The sequence below is a fragment of the Saccopteryx bilineata genome, chromosome 4 (assembly GCF_036850765.1).
Source record: "Saccopteryx bilineata isolate mSacBil1 chromosome 4, mSacBil1_pri_phased_curated, whole genome shotgun sequence".
NCBI lineage: Eukaryota > Metazoa > Chordata > Mammalia > Chiroptera > Emballonuridae > Saccopteryx > Saccopteryx bilineata.
In genome coordinates this window covers 192,121,062-192,140,560 of record NC_089493.1, presented here as the reverse complement: position 1 = coordinate 192,140,560, position 19,499 = coordinate 192,121,062, and the positions used below count along the sequence as shown (strand labels likewise).

General features: G+C 44.4%; 1 protein-coding gene across 6 annotated transcripts in view; it reads left to right on the top strand.

Annotated features, from left to right (window-relative positions):
* Positions 1-18,930, top strand: part of FBXW11 (F-box and WD repeat domain containing 11) — a 121,400-nt gene extending 102,470 nt beyond the window's left edge. For all 6 annotated transcript variants that reach the window (XM_066273277.1, XM_066273274.1, XM_066273272.1 and 3 more), the window contains 7 exons: positions 1,893-2,011; positions 3,553-3,802; positions 6,325-6,443; positions 8,514-8,624; positions 9,477-9,555; positions 10,710-10,895; positions 16,431-18,930. In XM_066273277.1, coding sequence (XP_066129374.1) covers positions 1,893-2,011; positions 3,553-3,802; positions 6,325-6,443; positions 8,514-8,624; positions 9,477-9,555; positions 10,710-10,871 — 840 coding nt within the window. In that variant the 3' untranslated portion in view covers positions 10,872-10,895; positions 16,431-18,930. The remainder of the gene's footprint in view (positions 1-1,892; positions 2,012-3,552; positions 3,803-6,324; positions 6,444-8,513; positions 8,625-9,476; positions 9,556-10,709; positions 10,896-16,430) is intronic.
* Positions 18,931-19,499: the final 569 nt, after the last annotated feature.

Below are 19,499 nucleotides of genomic sequence, written 5' to 3'. Positions count from 1 at the left end.
GGGGTCCTCCACCCCTTCTTTGACCCCCAGGGGTCCCTTTCCCCAGTCCTTCTGATCAGAAAGAGTGATTTCTCAGAATTTTAACTGCCTCTGCTGCGCTTTCACACTTTTCAGAGTGTTTAGCTAGTTGCTTTTGTATTTTGTGTAGAATTTTTAGTTGTAATCAACTGGGAAAATAGTTTGTAGTGTGCTTTCTCCATCTTAGCCCTGTTTTTTTATATTGTTTTACTTTGGGTGAGTTAAAGGGCCCTTTTGTTTGGTTTTTGTTAAAAAATCTATCCAAATACATAGTGGAATTTCAATAATTTCAAAAGCACCCCTAATTAAAGCATATAAAGGAACTTTTCTGGTTTTCTGTGTTTGGAATGTTTCCCAAAAGGTAGTCTGTGGATATGGATCTAAAGAATGTTAATTTGAAGAGTGCTTCCCTTCGCCTTGGCTGGGTGGTTCAGTGGATAGAACATTGCCCCGGCATGCTGAGGTCATGGGTTAGATCCCTGGTCAGGGCACATGTGAGAAGCAACCAGTGAGGGCACAACTAAATGGAACAACTAAGTGGAGCAACAAGTTGATGCTTCTCTCTCTCCCTTTCCCTTCATTTCTCTCTGTCTCAAATCAATGGAAAAATTAAAAAGATAAAAGAATAATTTCCATTCAAAGAAGGTTAGAAAACACTGCACATCACCTTATAAATTCACAGGGTACAGGATATAAAGGCTCTGAGAAGTCTTGCAGTAGAAACACCTATTTTCCAACTTGCACAGCATAGTAGACCACGATCTCTATTTTTATGTAATACTTATTGATTGCCCTAACCTGTGACTACAAATAACACCCTGGGAAGACTGGCATATGTTACTATTTAGTTTTGGCAATATTCCTTTAATAACTAGATAAGAATGGTTTATAAAGCACCTTGTCAGAGCATAGGTTGGCCATGGGTTTTCGTTTCATGTACACTGGATGTAATTCTAAAGAATTCTCACTCTCAGGTTTAAATTAAGCTTGCATTTGATTTCTAAGACGTAGACCAGTAGGGCAGTCGTGCACGCTGGGGAGCTCATCCAGACCTCGGGGTCCAGCCGGCATCCCTGTGGATGCCGACCTCGTGTGCTTCAGTCTGTATCAGTCCTTGGTCGCCAATCAGGTGTGCAGAATCACTGTGGGGTCTACTCTCTGAAATTGAAAGCAAGCCTTGCTGTTTTATACAATCACTTAAATGTCTATAACACTTGCAATTCCTTGGCCGTTTGTAGTAATCGTGAGGGACACGACAAATTATGATGTTATTGTACAAGGAAGAAATGGGTCCACAAAATATGTTTTTTAACTAGTCAGAAGAAGTGAGAAGAGCACTCAGAGGACAAAACCGGCTATTAGTAACATTTTACTTCATTTTAACCTATTTTTTCTTTTTTAAAATATACATAGTGGTTATGCCATTATAGACAATTTTATTGTGACTTTTAAAAAGCACAACACTGTAATGAAATATTATACTTTCTCATCGAAAACTTTTTAGTTTACATTGCGATTTTCCTGAAATGTCAGACATTTTTGGAACAAACATGAAGGGTTGAGGCGTATGCATTTTTCAAGGCTCTTCCTAAGTTTTGTCACATCGTCTTCCAGAGGGTGAGCCAATGCTTTTCATGAGTTTATTTTAAAATTCCCTTATAAGTATGAATCCACGAAACAAAACAGTACATCTATTCTGGAGTTATTTAATATTGCCTCTTCCTCCTTGTCATTTCCCAGCTGTTTGATATTTAACTCTTACTTACCGTAACAGGTTTGCTTTATTTTATGATCCAGAAACTAAGGTGAGACAGAAACTTTTATCAGAACATGATACGCTAACTCATTGTTTGTGGTTGATCTTGTCTCAATAGATTTGGGATAAAACCAGCTTGGAATGTTTGAAAGTGTTAACAGGGCACACCGGCTCTGTCCTTTGTCTCCAGTACGACGAGCGTGTCATTGTGACCGGCTCTTCAGACTCGACTGTGAGGTGAGTGATTTGGCTTCAGGGGTCGGGACTTCCCCGAGGAGCCTGGGAGTCACCCCCCTGTCCTCTGCACACGTGTTTCATGCTGTACTTGAAGCCCCTGTGGTATAGGTGTAAGTGCATTTGAACAAAGTAGGCAGGAAAGCTGACTTCTGTGAATTAGGTCCTGTTCCCATCGCCATATAGGACAGAGATGGCAACATGCTTCCTCCAAAAGCCCATTGCCCCGTGCGGGCTAGCTCCTTCCCCTGGGAGACTGCGCATGCGCTCAAGGGCAGGGTGGGCAGGGGCGGGCAGGGCAGTAACCGGCAGACACGGAAAGAACCAGGAGCAGTTGTTTGCAGAACCTTTGGAGGGACACAGAGGGTGCCGGGTGTTTTGTAGAATGTCATCCTGTTGAATTCTCACATCAACCTTTCTCACTAGGTAGATATTAATCTTTTTTGTGGGTGTACAAGGGAACTGGGATCAGAGAGGTTAGGTGATTTGCTCAGAGTCACATAGTTGATTTTGAACTTTGAATTTATATTGTTTAAGACTGTCTTTATATTATGGAGCCATTTCCAGTCACAGAGACACTGGTGTTTAGCTGCCACCCCAGGACAGTGAGGAGGCTGGAAATGGCAGGTGCCCCAGTAGGAAGGAGGTAGTGGCCGCTGGTTGGAAGTCGGGACGGTAGAAAGGAAACATGGGAAGGCGTGGCGTCTCCTAGGAGAGCAGGACGCGCCTCTCCTGGTGAGTCAGAGCCCGGAAGAGGATGTTCACAGGGACATTGCGGGGACTGGAATAGTTACCGCCCTGTCTGGTGTCCGTTCCCTGGCCCAGAGCTTCCAGGCCACTCCTGCCATAGATCATGTCTCGTCTCTCAGCCTGAGAAGCCCGAGTCTTTCCCCCTTTGCTCTTAGGAGATTGGCAGTTACAGACGCTATGACGTGGAGGACTGTCCCTAACCCTCGAGCTGAACCACTTGAGTGACACTGGCTTTGTCCATAAAGCAGTTGGGTGATTGATGGGTGGGGGAGTTGGTGAGACGTCATGACTTAGAGTCCATAGATGCAGAGACGTGTCACAGGGCATAGAGAGCCTTAAGCTCAGAGTGGTCCTCAGTTCTCTGGCCACCAGCCGCCTTCCTGTTATCCCAGTCTCCCTGCAAAGCCACTTACTGGAAAAATCATTGTTTTGCCATCAACACAAGCCTGAAAACAGAGTCCATGAACACCTGACTCTTAAATAAGCCTAAGCTTGGGCAAAGCTACACTCGGCCTTCTTTTTTTAAATACCTCTCAGCAAATAGAGAGGTTGCTTCCTTTAACTTTGTGCTTAGGCATCAGGTCCCAATCACCAAACACAAGTGAAGTCCACGTGTCCTCGGGCCACTGCGGAGAGTGGGCCCAGGGCACAGATGCCGCGACCCTTTCCTGGCCGTCTCCATAGTGAAGTCCACGTGTCCTCGGGCCACTGCGGAGAGTGGGCCCAGGGCACAGGTGCCGCGACCCTTTCCTGGCCATCTCCATAATGAAGCGTGTGCTTCTGTCCCCACCTAGAGTCTGGGATGTGAACACGGGCGAGGTTCTGAACACACTCATCCACCACAACGAGGCGGTGCTGCACTTGCGCTTCAGCAACGGGCTGATGGTGACCTGCTCCAAGGACCGCTCCATCGCGGTGTGGGACATGGCTTCCGCCACCGACATCACTTTGCGCCGTGTCCTGGTCGGCCACCGTGCTGCTGTCAATGTAGTAGACTTTGATGATAAGTACATCGTATCTGCCTCTGGGGACAGAACCATCAAAGTAAGTGTTTCCCTCCTGCTGTCCCCTTCAGAATGGAGAGAAAGCCAAGTGGCTTATACCAAGCTGGTGCTTCTCAAGATCTTCATTTTCTCCCATTTGTGCTCACGAGCCCTTGAAGCCACGCCAGTTTACATGCTTCTGGAGTTACAGGCGAGAGAAGTCAGAAGTGTTGGGACCAGGATAGAGAGCAGCCCCGTTTCATGAAATGACATTGTCGATGACCTTGACAAGGAGGAGAGAACGAGCCCATTGACCGAGTCCCGTGCGTGCGGAGCTTTCTCACGACCACCTCGCACCACCCTCCCGGCCCTGTGCTGAGTCAGCAGTGCCTCCGTCCTACAGACGTGGCTCAGAGAGGGCAGAACTGTGCCGGAGGCCACACAGCTAGCTAGGGGCAGAGCTGAGATTCGGTGTCCTCACCTGCTTTTGGGCCCAGACCCTGGGCTGGATGCTAGAGATGTGATGAGCAGCACATGTCCCTGTCTTCATGTGGTGGGTGGCAGACCTGTGACAAGCAGTTGTAGGGGATCCACAGGATATGGTCAGTGCAGTTCTGATTCCAGTATTCACTTAATTTTTTTAAATTTTAACATTCTTAAGTTTTTATAGCAGCTTTATTAAAACATAATTCACATACCGTAAGATTCATCATTTTAAAGCACACAACTCAGTGGCCTTTAGTCTATTCACAGTGTTGTGTAACTATAACTATATAGTTCCAGAACATTTTCAGTCACACTCCAAAGAAAACTTCACCCCCATTAGTCGTCAGCCCTCGTCCCCTTCCCCTCGGCCCTGGTGACCACTGATCTACTTTCTGCCTACGGAGGTGCCTGTTCTGGACATTTCATAGGAATGAGATCATCCAGTGTTTGGCCTTTTGTGTCTGACTCCGTTCACTTAGTGTATGTTTCCAGAGTCCATCCGTAGACATTGTAGCATGTGACAGTATTTCATTTTCTAATGACTGAATAGAACTCCACTGGGAGGAGGGACCACATTTTGTTTACTCATCCAGCATTTGATGAACATTTTGGTTGTTTATACTTTTTATCTGTTATGAATAACACTGTCTTAAACATCTGTGTGGACATATATTTTCAGTTTTGAGGGGATGGTAACTGTTTAACATTTGCCAAACTGTTTCCCAAAATGGATACCCCATTTTACAATCCCACCTGCAATGTATGAACGATTGAACTTGGCTCAAAAAAACCCTTCTGACCAGCAGCACTAGACAACATTCTAGTATGTCACGCACAGAGCACAGAGGTGGTAGCATCAGATTAGACTGGGTGGTCTGGAAGTGAACAGCTCGGCTCTGTGTGCGTTGCTTGACTCGTGGTGCCGGCACACCAGTGGGTATGAGACCAGTGTCGGGCAGTCAGGAGAGTGGGGGCCTTACTCAGCGGCTGCCTAGCCCCAGCGGGAGGGTGTCTCCAGCGCTGTCAGCACTTGTTGTTATGTGTCTGTCTAGTCACCCTGGTGGGTGCGCAGTGGTGCCTCTCTTAGCTGTGCTTTCCCCCTCCCTCACGACTGGTCATTTGATCTTTTGATCTTTTGATCATTAAACAAATTGGGTTATTTGTCCTTTTATTGTTTAGGTGCAAAGTTCTTTATATATTCTGATAAGCTCCTTATCAGATAAATATTTGCAAATATTTTCTTGTGGGTTAGGTTTTCATTTTTCTTTCTTTTAAAAAAATTTTTACTTGATATTTTTCTTTGAAACACAAAACAATTTTAATTCTGATGAAGTCTACTGTATCAATTTTTTTCTTTTGTTGCTTGTGTTGTCACATCTACAAAACCATTGCCCAATCCAGAGTTACAAAGATTTACTCCTGTGTTTTCTTCTAAGAGCTTAATAGTTTGAGTTCTTACATTTCAGTCTTTGATCCATGTTGAATTAAGTTTTTATATATAGTGTGAGGTAGGGATTCCACTTCCTTTTTTTACATGTGGATTATTAGTTATCCCATTCAACTGCAAGTGCAGCTGGTAAAATAATTCAGGGCACTTTGATTGCTTGTGTCTCCTTACCTGGCTGGTAATATATTGTGTGTCTGTGAACATCGAAGACTTGCAGATGGGTTCACGAAAGAGGGATTGTTTATTCCACATTCATATTCAGCATAATGTGTCATGAAAAACAGAGCTGTTCAAGAAACTGCCGGGCAGAGGGGGAGGTGCAGGGTGTTCACAGCAGTTGCGTTGGTTGACAGATCAGCTGGTGTGAACACAGAGTCTGGTCCAGGCTCTCCCCCTGGGCCACCGGACATCTGCAGAGTCCGGGAGACGTTCTCTTTGTGCGGATCTTGAGATCTGGAGACTTCACAACCTCCCTCTGTTTCAATCCCGTATCGTTCAGCGGCCAAGAAAATGCTATGCTGTCCCAGCCTCCCAGCCATTGTTCATGATCCAGTGTTTTGATTGTTCCTAGAAGCTCTGATTTATTGTTTTAAAGGGATATTGTGAGGAGACTACATTCCTTTTTTTAAAATATTGCTGATTTGTTGCAGGTGTGGAGCACAAGCACCTGTGAATTTGTTCGCACTCTGAACGGGCACAAGCGAGGCATCGCCTGTCTCCAGTACAGGGACCGGCTGGTTGTCAGCGGGTCATCAGATAATACCATCAGGTGGGTAGCCATGGGAGTCCCCGTGGCAGGCCGATTGAGATTGATTTCTGCCATCATGTTGACTCACCTCCCAGTCCCAGTGCTCAACAGGTACAGAGTCTTTGGGGATGCTTCAGATAACAAACTTTAGGTAACTTGTATCAGTCTGTTTGGCTCTGCATACTCAACTGAGTAACTATGTTCTTCTAAGGTTCCTCAGTAGGCAAGGTGTTCTGGCCAAGGTGACGGGCGGTACACCTCACCTGTGAGCCCCTGCTTCCCTCCGAAGACTCTGTCTGTCTCTCCTAGGACTGGCTACAGACCATCCACTCCTATTCGGTCATGTATTTCATTTCCGGTTTTTCTTCCCAACACTCAGTGTCCTTGCTTTCTAATAAAGGTGACCATCCTTAAATACTTTATATCTTATTAGAGCTTGCCTTAAATATTTACTTAATTATCCCAAGTCATCCCCCATCCCAGTAAACGCTAGTAGCTTTTTAAAATAACCAAATCACCTTGTCTTTGGACAAAAGAACAATCTGGCTCAAGATTATGTGAGAAGGGAGAGAGGAAGGGAGGCGCTCTAACTGCTCTGTTTTAAGACATCAGAAAAGTCATTGTAGCACTTGAACCTTGGTTCTGTTGTATTCATCATGCTTTGAATTAGTCAGTATTTCAGCAATAAACAGCCCTTACCTTTCTCACTGGAGGCTCTGAAGTTTTACACAGTAACCATGTGGTTGTAGGGAGGCATCGCAGGGCAGGCGTGGTCTCCTGGGCGGCTTTGGGAAGGGGCGGGGTCGGGTGTGAAGGCCCTCCTGGTGGAGGGGCCGAGCAGAGTGCCTTGTGGAATCAGTTTGCTAACGTCGTTTGGTGCATGTTAGATGGCTGTGATTTCTTTTTGCAAATAATGTAGAAAAATGAAGGATAATAGAAAATTTATTTCCAGAATTGTTATATAAATCATGCACAAAGAAAAAGGCTAGCTGTATACACTTATATACTGGATTTCTATTTCTTTTTGTTTGTTTGTTTTTTTGTTTGGTTTTTTTTTTGGTATTTTTCCGAAACTGGAAACGGGGAGGCAGTCAGATAGACTCCCGCATGTGCCGGACCGGGATCCACCCGGCACGCCCACCAGGGGGCAATGCTCTGCCCATCTGGGGCATCGCTCTGCTGCAACCAGAGCCATTCTAGCGCCTGAGGCAGAGGCCACAGAGCCATCCTCAGCACCCAGGCCAACTTTGCTCCAGTGGAGCCTTGGCTGCGGGAGGGGAAGAGAGAGACAGAGAGAAAGGAGAAGTGGAGGGGTGGAGAAGCAGAAGGGCGCTTCTCCTGTGTGCCCTGGTCAGGAATCGAACCTAGGACTCCTGCACACCAGGCCGACGCTCTACCACTGAGCCAACTGACCAGGGCCTGGATTTCTATTTCTAAGACACTGCATATACCTAACAAGTCTCCCACTCTGACCTTGCAGTCTGGACAACCCCCTCTGTAGGATATGGCTAGGAGGGGTGTCCCTGAGGCTCAACAGGAGAGGTGGCCACCATGCTGATCTCACCTCTGTGGGCCTCCTGGTCTCCAGACTAGAAGTTAGAAATGCCTGGGGTGGAATTCTTTATTTGTTGACTATATTTAGTTAATGATATACTCATGTGATTTTTTGAAGTTTCAAACCATATAAAAGGAAATACAGGCCTGACCTGTGGTGGCGCAGTGGATAAAGCGTCGACCTGGAAGTGCTGAGGTCACCGGTTCAAAACCCTGGGCTTGCCTGGTCAAGGCACATATGGGAGTTGATGCTTCCTGCTCCTCCCCCCTTCTCTTTCTCTCTCCTTTCTAAAATGAATAAAAAATAAAAATAAATAAATAAATAAATAAATTAAAAAAAAAAAAAAAAAAAGGAAATACATACAGTGAAAAGTAAGGTTTCCTCCCAAGTTTAAAAACACAGGTGGCAGTGAGTGTACATATATGTAAGCATAGTGTGGACTGGGAGTGAGATAGAAATGAATTGCAAAATGCAGAAGATCACACTGGTGCAGTCATGTGCACAGACTTGTTTCAGAGATCTGTTCTTCATTTAAGGCTCTGGGACATCGAATGTGGCGCCTGTCTAAGAGTTCTAGAGGGACATGAAGAATTGGTGCGATGCATCCGGTTTGACAACAAGAGGATTGTTAGCGGGGCCTATGACGGGTGCGTATTCACATTGCAAATGCACTGCTCTGACTCTATCAGTGGGGGAGGGCACGGTTGCCATGTCTGTGCCATGTCCCGGGCCAGGTGGTTTGTGTGCGTTGAGGATGGCAGGTGTCCCTGCACTGCTGGATCAAGTGAGGCCACCCAGGCCCAAACCCCACCATAGCTGAGCCTCCCCGGCTCCTACACGTATGCTTCTAACCAACACTGTGAACTCGGGGAGTAGCTCAGCTTGCGTGGGAACTCAGTTTTTTGCCTTAACCCTTATACCAGGCGTGGGTTGTCCCTACCCTCCCCCCCCAGTTCAGTAATAAATGCATTTTCCCCTTTTGGTGAATTGAACAAATCCTCTTTTAAAAGCCTCACACCTTTGTAAATGAGCAAATGGCAACTGTAAACCTTTTGAGATGACTATATATAGACTTCATAAATGGGTGAACTGATCTGTTTACTCTTCTGTTATTAACTGGAGACATTTGTCCAGTTGGGAAAAAAGTATCCTTAGAGTCTCGCAGAGAGCCCCAGCTTCTGTCAGCAGCACCTGCTCGACCCTGGCGAGACCTCTGGTTAATGAATTTGGTGACATCAATTATGAAGTTAGAAAGACCTGGAGTTGTTTTCTTGTCCTCCTTAAAATAATCTACAGTTGCAGCAAGATTGAGGATGTGTAGGTCCTTATCCTTTCCAAAATCAAGAGTAACTGGTTTAAATAACTGGTAAGAACGTAAGCATGTTCCCATTAACTTTTATAATAGGCAGTTCAGATGCACTCCTTTGGGTCAAGGAAATGCTTGGCAGGATTTAAACGGTGAACTTTTCTACTCATCGCAATCTCATTGTCCTTTCCAGGAAAATTAAAGTTTGGGACTTGCAAGCTGCTCTCGACCCTCGAGCTCCAGCGAGCACGTTGTGTTTGCGCACGTTGGTGGTACGTGACCTGTTGAAACGGGTAGTGGTTCCCTGTGCTGGAGGTGGCCACCTGCACGTAGACCTGCCTGCGGGTATCACTGGAAAGCTTGTTTCTCAGAGAAGTGCACTGTTCTCTTCACTTTGTTCAAGATCAGAGGATTTTTGACATTTCCATTATAGAGAGCTCTTCCCGAAGGAGCAGTAATCCAACCTCCAATATGAAAACAGGCTTCCTCATTTATGGGTGGGCCAATTCCTCATACAGCAAAAAATATTTCCTTCCTGGAGGTTGGGGGATTTATTAATGTGGGTGTCTGGTTATGTTATACTTTTATAACAGCATTATTTTTATACTGGTAGGATGAATTCCCCCTCAGCCATATTCTATGGATTATTGCTTTGACATATAGGAGTACTTTATTTTTATATGTTAATCTTGTTTTTGCAACTTTACCATGCACATTATTTTTTTTCCTCCTTTTTAAAAAATTTTCCATTGATTTGAGAGAGAGAGAGAGAGAGAAGCATCAACTCGTTGTACCACTTGTTCCAGTTAATTGTGCACTCATTGATCGCTTCACATCCTACATGCCCTGACTGGGGATTGAACCCGTGACCTCAGCGTGCTGGGATGTTGCAGTAACACGAGCTACCCAGCTGGGGCCAACCAAGCACATTCTTTTTTCCTCATTTTCAATAGTTTTACCTTTTATGTCTGTATCTTTGCTTTTTGCATTGACTAGAACATGCAGAACAGTGGTTAGGACCATTCTTGTTTTCTTCTTGATTTTAATGGGAATGCTTCTGATATTTCATCATTAATTTTGATGTGGGCTGCAGTTTGGGATAGTCTTTATCATGTTCAAAACATAATCCTGGTTCTAGTTTTTACAGTGTCAAGAATGGGTATTAAACATTATTATTTACCTTTCTAAGACCCTTTGTGATTCGATGACGTAGTTTTTCTCTGACATATTTATGGGCCAGGATCTAGGACACAAATCGAATTAAAGAAGAGGCGTAGAGGGGAGGGGTGGACGGCGGGCTCGGTAGGCTCTGGGACAGTGTTCAGAAGCCTGCATAGCTGCACATTCCACTGTGGCGACTCCCTGACGATGGGACGTGAGGGGTGTCAAGGTCTCACTGTATCCATCTGGCGGTTACATTTCACAGGAACATTCTGGACGTGTGTTTCGGCTACAGTTTGATGAATTTCAAATCATCAGCAGCTCTCATGATGACACTATTTTGATTTGGGATTTCTTAAATGTGCCTCCCAGTGCCCAGAATGAGACCCGTTCTCCCTCCAGAACGTACACTTACATCTCCAGATAACAGTCTGCACTTTACCCATCTCAGGTCAGTACCACCGCCCCTTCCATTCTGCCGGTTGGATTCGCCTTCCCGTGTGGGAATTGTGTGGTTTGTTTCCTTCTCAGTGATGGAGACCAAGGTGGTTAGTCTTTAGTAGATGTCTCAACTTTACAGGGTTCTAGCATAAGGCTAGATCTTTATGCTCTGGTGGAAATGAAGTCTACATTGTTGCTTTTCATATTGGCAGACAACTTAGTTCCTGTTTTTAAAAACTTTTTCTAAATGGTTTCCCCTGTCATACCGATTTACCACCCGTCAAATCCTCTGTGTTGAGGTGTAAAAAAATCTCCTTTTTCTCTTTTTCCTATTCTTCAGCTCTTTTATTTATTTATTTTTTTATTTTTTTAAAAGTCACCATCAACCAACATTCAAAATTGCCCCCTCCCCCATCCCAGTCCACCCACCGCCACCAAGAAGGGTATTGTTGAGAGGGCTCCTAAAACTTGCTTGTCATCCACTGGGCACAGCAGGTGCTCTGGGAGCCGAGTCCTTTGCTCTGTCTGTAGGAAGACTTAGAGCCATTGTCCCCGTGGGTGACAGCACGTTTTGCTGATAACTCAGGGTGTCCAGCCTCAAGAGAGAGAAACCCTGCGTGGCTGTGTCCTAGGAACTGGCCGAGTCGGCTGCTAGAACGTGTCTTCCTCACACGGACGGTGTCCTGGGTACACATCGCCCTCTGCCCTGTCCCTTCACCTTCTCTGTGCCTCTGCCGTGGTCTTTATAATCAGTCTTTTTGAGGTACGGTGTGTGTAAAATAGATTGTACCCATTTAAAGTGTACTGTTGGATAAGTTTTTACAAATGTATACACCCCTGTGGCCACCTCCACAATCAAGATGAAAACATTTCTGTCCCTCAGAAAATCCCTTGTGTCACCTTTGTAGTCAAAGCCTGACCCTCCCCAGCCTTCGCGAGTACTGTCCTACTTTCTGTCACTAGATCAGTTTACATTGTCTAGAGCTACACTGTTCACTGTGGCATGGCCACTAGCCACCTGTGACTATTGAACTCTTGAAATGTGTGACTTAGGAACTGAATTTTTTTTTTCTTTCTTTTTTTTTTTTACAGAGACAGAGAGAGGGGGATAGACAGGGACAGACAGACAGGAACGGAGAGATGAGAAGCATCAATCATCAGTTTTTCATTGCATGTTGCAACACCTTAGTTGTTCATTGATTGCTTTCTCATATGTGCCTTAACCACAGGCCTTCAGCAGACTGAGTAACCCCTTGCTCGAGCCAGCGACTTTGGGTCCAAGCTGGTAAGCTTTTGCTCAAACCAGATGAGCCCGCGCTCAAGCTGGTGACCTCGGGGTCTTGAACCTGGGTCTTCCGCATCCCAGTCCGATGCTCTATCCACTGTGCCACCGCCTGGTCAGGCAGGAACTGAGTTTTTAATTATGTTTTTTATAAAATTTAATTGGATTTTTAATTATACTTAATTATACTTTATTTAAACTTATATTTAAATAATTACATGTAGCTAGTGACTGTTTTGGAGCCAGTATAGTTTTAGACGTTTTATATTTTTAGCTTTTGCATTTAGGTCTTTGCTCCATTTAAAGTTATTTTTGTGTGTGGTGTGAGGTAAGAATGCCCTTGTTCTTGTGTTTACACAGTTCGCTGGTTGTCCAGCATTGCTTGATTGAAAGACTGTTCTTTTCCCATGGAATTGCCTTGGCACCTTGGTCAGAAGATGCCGCTGGACCACTTCCGTGCACTCTTGTGTCTGGACTCTCTTCTGTTGTGCGGCTGACTTTTCGCCAGTACCATATTACAGAATAGCTCTTCCAACTTTAAAACTGTTTTAACTATTCTAGGTTCTCTAGGTTTTCACATTTAATTTTGAATTTGATTGTCAAATTCTATGAAGATAACTTTTGGGGTTATGATTAGGACTGCATTGAATCTAAAGATCATTTGGGGGGAGAATTTTCATCTTGACACGTACTGAGTGTTCCAACCCCTAAACATGGTGTATCACCATTGTTTAGTTCTTCAGTTTCTCTCTCTCTCTCTCTCTCTCTCTCTCTCTCTTTTTAAAGAGGGAGAGGGAAAGACAGGAATGGAGAGAGATGAGAAGCATCAATTCTTCATTATGGTACCTTAGTTCATTGATTGTTTTCTCATATGTGCCTTGACCAGAGGGCTCCAGCCAAGTCAGTGATCCCTTGCTCAAGCCAGTAACCTTGGGCTCAAGCCAGCGACCATGAGGTCATGTCTATGATCCCACACTCAAGCTGGTGACTTCAGGGTTTTGAACCTTGGTCCTCAGCATCCCAGGCCAGCGCTCTATCCACTGCGCCACTGCTGGGTCAGGCTTCAGTTTCTCTTAACCAGTGTTTTGCAGTATGTGCATGTAAGTCTTAAACATCTTTTGTTAAATTCATTCCAGTCCTAAGTTTTTGTCTTATAAGCTACACATTTCCCTCCGCGCGGTGCTTTAGCTGCAGCTGGCCTCTGCTGGTTTTCCCACATGAGAGCACAGAGAGTGGACCGTGGAGGGGATGGACGGGCACACAGGTGTGTCACAGAGCAGCCTGCGTGTGCCTCTGCTGTGTCTGGGGTGTGTGTTTAAAGAGGCACACGATAAAACTCAAGACATCCTTAGTATCCCCTACCCCCCAGCATATTTAATAGATGAATTGTAGAACACAGTAAAGGGTCACAAGTGGACAACTCTATGTGTCACTCTAAGGCGCCCTGAAACCAGAGACCTTTGGTCGAGGGATGAAGTAATGATTGGCGGCTCCGCAGGGCTGTGTCTCCCATTGGCCGCGGGGGAAGGAAACTGCTGTTACTTCTTCCAGGCCCTCCTCCCAGTCCTGCGCAGGGAACCTAAGAAAAACTGCCTTGTTATGATCCACAATTATAAATCAATGGAAAATCTTATCTGCTTTGTAAGCAGCACAAGCAATGAAACCTCAAATGTGTTTGTCTCTTCAAAGTGGATTACTTTTGACAACCTTGGCAGTCAACTTCATGGTTTTTATTGCTCTTTTCCAAATTCTTTTCATTTATTGTAACATGAAAAAAATTATTACCATGTGATACTGTAAGATTTATGCATAATAAGAAACACTACCCTAATGATGATTTAACCTTGCAGTAAAATATTCACCTCTAAAATATTAGGTAAGAGTATTTCTGAGTCAGGAAACCTAGCAATAGGTTTGTTTGTTGAGTCATTTTTTTTTCATCACTAAGTCCTAAGAGCTATAGATAACAGTAATTCTTGTTTCTCTTAGCACAAGACAATATAAGATCATTTAGGAAATTAGGGGGAAAAAACATATTAACCGAAAGAAGAAAATAAAGTCCTATTTGTGGCTCACCATTATTGTTAGCTCCTCTGTATCTGTCCTTTCAAGATTTCAAAAATACGGTTGATAACCGCACATTTGTAAATGCTTTTTCTCTTTTTGTTGTAGAGTTGTTACATGTCAGTAATGTCAGTGTTTGCCTAAATTATTCATTCATTTTGAGAGAGGGAGAGACACAGACAGGAAGGGAGAGAGATGAGAAGCATCAACTTGTAGTTGCATTACTTTAGTTGTTCATTGGTTGCTTCTCATATGTGCCTTGTCCTGGGGGCTCAGGCTAAGCCAGTGACCCCTTGCTGAAGCCAGCTAACATGTGGGATCATGTCTGATTGCATGTTTAAGCCAATGACCCCACACTCAAGCCAGATGAACCCGCACTCAAGCTGGCGACCTTGGGGTCTTGAACCTGGGACCTCAGCATCCCAGGTCAATGCTCTATCCACTGTGCCACCACCGGTGAGGCTAAATTATCATTCTTAATGGCAAAATAATATTTGATTGTTTGTCTATGTTCTGTTGTTATATATTTGTGTGTGTATGTGTGTGTGTCCCAGCTTTTAGCTATTATAAAACACATTACCGATTATGTTTTTATTAGCTTAATCTTTGCCCAACCCTTTATTACCTTTGGATAGAATTCTAGAAATGTCTCTAGTGTCTGGTTTGAAAGGTATGACATGTAAAGACTTCTGAGGCATAGTTATGTTGCCTTCCAAGAGTTGAATCCGTTTACTTCATCAGCAGTGTGTGCGAGGGACCACTTCTGTCTCTGGGTGTTCCTCTAACAGTAATTCCGGCACTCCCATATATCCTTCATGGGAAAATGTAGCAAATGAAATTGAATCTCTCTTGAACTCATTGAGAAAGCTTACTTGAATTCTTGATCTTTATAAAAATTGACAACCTTTTAGGAAAGTTTTCTTTGAAAAAGAAGACAAACTTAAAAAAACTCTTTCCCTCCCTCCTTCCCTTTTATTAGAATTTTAAACCAGAAGGTGACTTTTAGATCTCTTCTTAGATCAATGGTTTAGTGCAGTTTTTGGAAGGGGTTATGACGCATTAGTGATTATGAAATCATCTTAATGGAATTTGACTTCGATGAAATTTTGAATAGAAAATAGCCTGCATCGTACATAGTAGTGATAAGCCTTGTCTCATGAGTGTTCTGCTGTGGGGTGGTGGGTGTCATATTTATGTACATAGATGAGTGTAAAGATTGTGACTGACTCAAAGTCGTAGTTAAAAAGTATGAACCATTCAGTAGTCGTTTCCTTTACACTGTCCTTTTATTAATGACTTACTTCACAAAGGAGTCATTTCTGGTGATTGGCATTGTTATTTTTTGACTAGCTTTGCTTATTTTTGTTTCACAATGATAGTGCCTTCAGGAGGCCAAGAGACAGGCCTTCGTAGGTGTTGGATGTCATAAAAGAGTATGCTAAATATAAAATCTGGCACTAAGCATATTTTGTTATAGGCATAGTTTTTAGCAGCAGGACTGACAGCTGATAGGTCATAGGGTCAGGTGTTGCTCTGAACGTCCCCTCCCCTCACTTAGTGACTAATGTATTGAACCGAGCCCTAATTGTCTGGTTTGACATGGGTGTAATAGGTTCTATCTCATAAGGTTTTTGTGAGGTTTACATGAATATAATATATGAGCCTGACCAGGTGGTGGCGCAGTGGGTAGAGCGTCGGACTGGGATGTGGAAGGACCCAAGTTCGAGACCTCGAGGTCGCCAGCTTGAGCACAGGCTCATCTGGCTTGAGCAAAAAAAAAAAGCTCACCAGCTTCATTGGCTCAGGCAAGGGGTTGCTCGGTCTGCTGAAGGCCTGCGGTCAAGGCACATATGAGAAAGCAATCAATGAACAACTAAGGTGTCTCAACGAAAAGCTGATGATTAATGCTTCTCATCTCTCTCCATTCCTGTCTGTCTGTCCCTATCTGTCCCTCTCTCTGACTCTCTGTCCTTGTAAAAAAAAAAAAAAAAAAAAAAAAAAAAGAATATAATATATGATACCTGGTCTGTAGTACGCTCAAAACAATTTGCGGCTACTATATTTTGCTTTTGATTATTTGAAAACCAGTTTGTTATGTGTGTACAAATAATGTATCTAAATAGGCTGTGTGTGTTATCTCCATGTCTAACTACTCTCCATCTAGACTCACTTTGCAGCTGGTTTTTTTTTCCTTTTCAGGGTTTCCTAGTCTTGAACTACTGGCTACATGGCTACCAAATGCCTAAGGAAGTTCCTCACAGCTGAGTTATGAAGCTGGAATTGGTTCTAGATGCTGGGTAGATGCAAAGCAGCCTAACTCTTCAAGTTCCGACATTTTTCACCCGGTTCCGGCCTCCACTCTGAGGAGGACCCCTTAGCTTCACCGACGTCAAGTAGGACAGAAGCCCACTTCCTCCCCGTTAGTGAGAAAAAAACCGAATGCTTCAAATGTAAATTGTTCGAGTAAAAGGAACATCCGGTCTGTTTTCTAGAAGTAAATCGACAGTCAAGAGAAGACTTGGCCTCTAATTTATAAAGCTTTGCACTTTGGTCTGATACTAAGACACAGCATTCTTTGGTGAAATTCGGGTGCCAAACACCTACCCAGAATGTCCAGGGCTTTCCTTTGCAGAAGTTCCCTTTTGACTGTTCACATCATCCTGAATTCTGACTTGTATTAGGAATATGTTGGACGATGGAAAAATTTCTCTGGATTGTTTTAGTAACATTTTGGGGATTATACTCCGTTTCTGTATCATTTCTCTTAATTTAAAGAACTGTCAGCCAGGTTATATTATCTCCCGACAGGTAATATAGCTCTTTTATTAACTGTTCTCTGTACCCACCCATCTCCTGATACTTGGTAGAGTAACACCTTTACACATGTGCTTGCCTCCTTATTTAAAATACTGTACCGCATGTAGATACAATGTACAGAACAGTGTAACCTCAAGGTTGCTGGAGTCGGGCCCCATGCCTGAGACACTAACACAGTGTGTTCACACTTCGCCCACAGTGTGTGGGCTGGGCTCAAGGACCTGATGCCAGGGTTGGTGTGGATTTCCTAGGACCCTTCCTGCAGTATTCATATGGTGTTTTTATTTTGTCATTGTTGTGTATGTGTATGTGTGTGTGTGTGTGGTGTGTGTGTCTTTAATGGGAATCTTGTTTTAAAATGTAATTTCTAAAATTGAACACGGAATGTTTTATTTGTTGTGCAGTATATACGATAGAGAGGTACCTGAAAAAACATTTTTGTTCTTTTCCTCATAAGTACTCCTGAGTACTAGCAGTCACTTCCCATAGTGTTCATTTGACGTCACCGTCAGAACCTGTTACTATGTGTGTGTTAGTAACCCCGGGGAGGGAAGAACACGAAGGCCCGTGCTGACCGGCCACGGAAACCCTGCACCCTGGCCTGTCAGGGCGTTGGCAGGCCCTGCTACATGTCAGAGCCCGGGTACCGGGGCAGGCCCGTTCTGAGACCCATGTTGAGTGGAAGGGTACTCCTATGTGGTGCAAAGCCTCAAACTCATTAATCCCATCCGCTTGTCTCTGGTGTCACTTGCTGCTGTGGTCCTGACAGGTTCTCAAGCTCCCAAGTGCTCGGCCGCCCGAGCGTGTGGATGGCTCTGTCACGCTGACCATGCACAAAAGGACTTGGGCATCCGGTTGTCACTCCTGTTCCCTCGTTCAACATTAGGTTTTGATTTGCCCCTTGCCATTATTCCCAAAGATCAAGGAATGTCAGCAACATGTTAAAGGACCAATAAGAACCTCCTGTTAATGAACCTCTTCCCGTGGAAGCACACTCTATTACTAAGAGAAGGTCCCTGGGCCCTGTTTTGTCTTTGCGTTGAGAACGGTGAGGGGATCAATGTGTGTGTGTGTAATTCATCAGGTGGGCTTTGCTTTTTCTTCTTTTATTTTTTTAATACATCCTTCCCTCCCATATTACTAAATTTCTGTTTTTGAGAAATTGAGCCTGAAAGTGTAAAAGAAAGAAGCCTCTGTTCGTCAAGGTAGATGCCGTAAGTGGGACGGCAGCGGTGAGGGGGGTAGACCTTACCGCTCTGCCTCTTACAGCGGCACTCGGCCGGGTGGGCGGGCCCGGGGGCGGCGGGCACTGTGGGAGGTGGTTCTTCTGAACGAATGGACTTTCCGTTGTTGTTTCTGCATGTTTAATATACAAGTTCCTGTTCCTTGGGAGATCATGGCCTTTGATGATGCACACAACCTTTGAATTGTGCCTACTAAATTATAGCAGGGGACTCTGGTACCCAAGGAATTCTGACTTTCTGGGATTATAGTAGTAATTCCCAGCCGTACTCTGGACTTTATTTTGCTAACCCTTAATTGAGCAACTGTAAATTCCTGCTATATTAATGTTTTAAAGCACTGGGATAGTCTAATTCTAACTGTAATTAATTATGTTTGCCAATTATCTGTTTGAAATAAATTTGTGTCTGAACAGCTATTGAAACTGTTAAATTGTACAGATATTATTCACGACAGCTTTGTACTGTGGAATGTGCTTAATAAAAAACAAAAAGTTGACCTTTGTCCAATAAATTGCTAAGTAATGTCAATAAATCAAGTATGAGTATTAATGCCGTACACCTAATCTGGCTTCGTGTAATTGTTGCTCCAGCTACTAATGCAAAGCCAATATTCTTAATAAAGTGTTGCAATACTCTGATGTTCTGTTAAGAAATTTTTCAAAAAAAAAAAAAGCCTGTCATGTGCTATTAGTTAATTCAGTGACATACAATTAAAGTTTATGGATTTAAAAAACCATCTTTGTAAAATGAGGCTCTTGGCCTGTGAGCACTGGTCTGACGTCACGCCAGTCCAGGCCTTGGGGGCTTTGCTGAAAGCTACCTGGACCGAAGGAGCTGGGGCCAGTGCAGAGCTCCTCCCTAGCAGGTCTGCTCCCACAAGCACTGCACTGCTTCCCAAGTGACTACACGGAGGGAAGCGGCCCCTGAGACGTCTCCAGCGGTTCCCGTGTGGGTCCCTGAGGGAGTGGGTGGCAGTGTGGGAAGCACCCTGTGGCCGCATCAGACATGCAGTCCTTTCGTTCTTCACGTTTGCGGAGTCACACGTCGCTACTCGAGTCCTAAGTCGGAAATCTGCCATCGGTGGCGGGGGCAGGGGGTGGGGGGTTCTGCTCAGCACATCCTGAGAAGTAGCAAGAGTCTTCCGGATAACTAGATTCCCCCTCCAGTCAACCAAACTGAAAAGCGAGTGTTCCTATACAGTATTGCC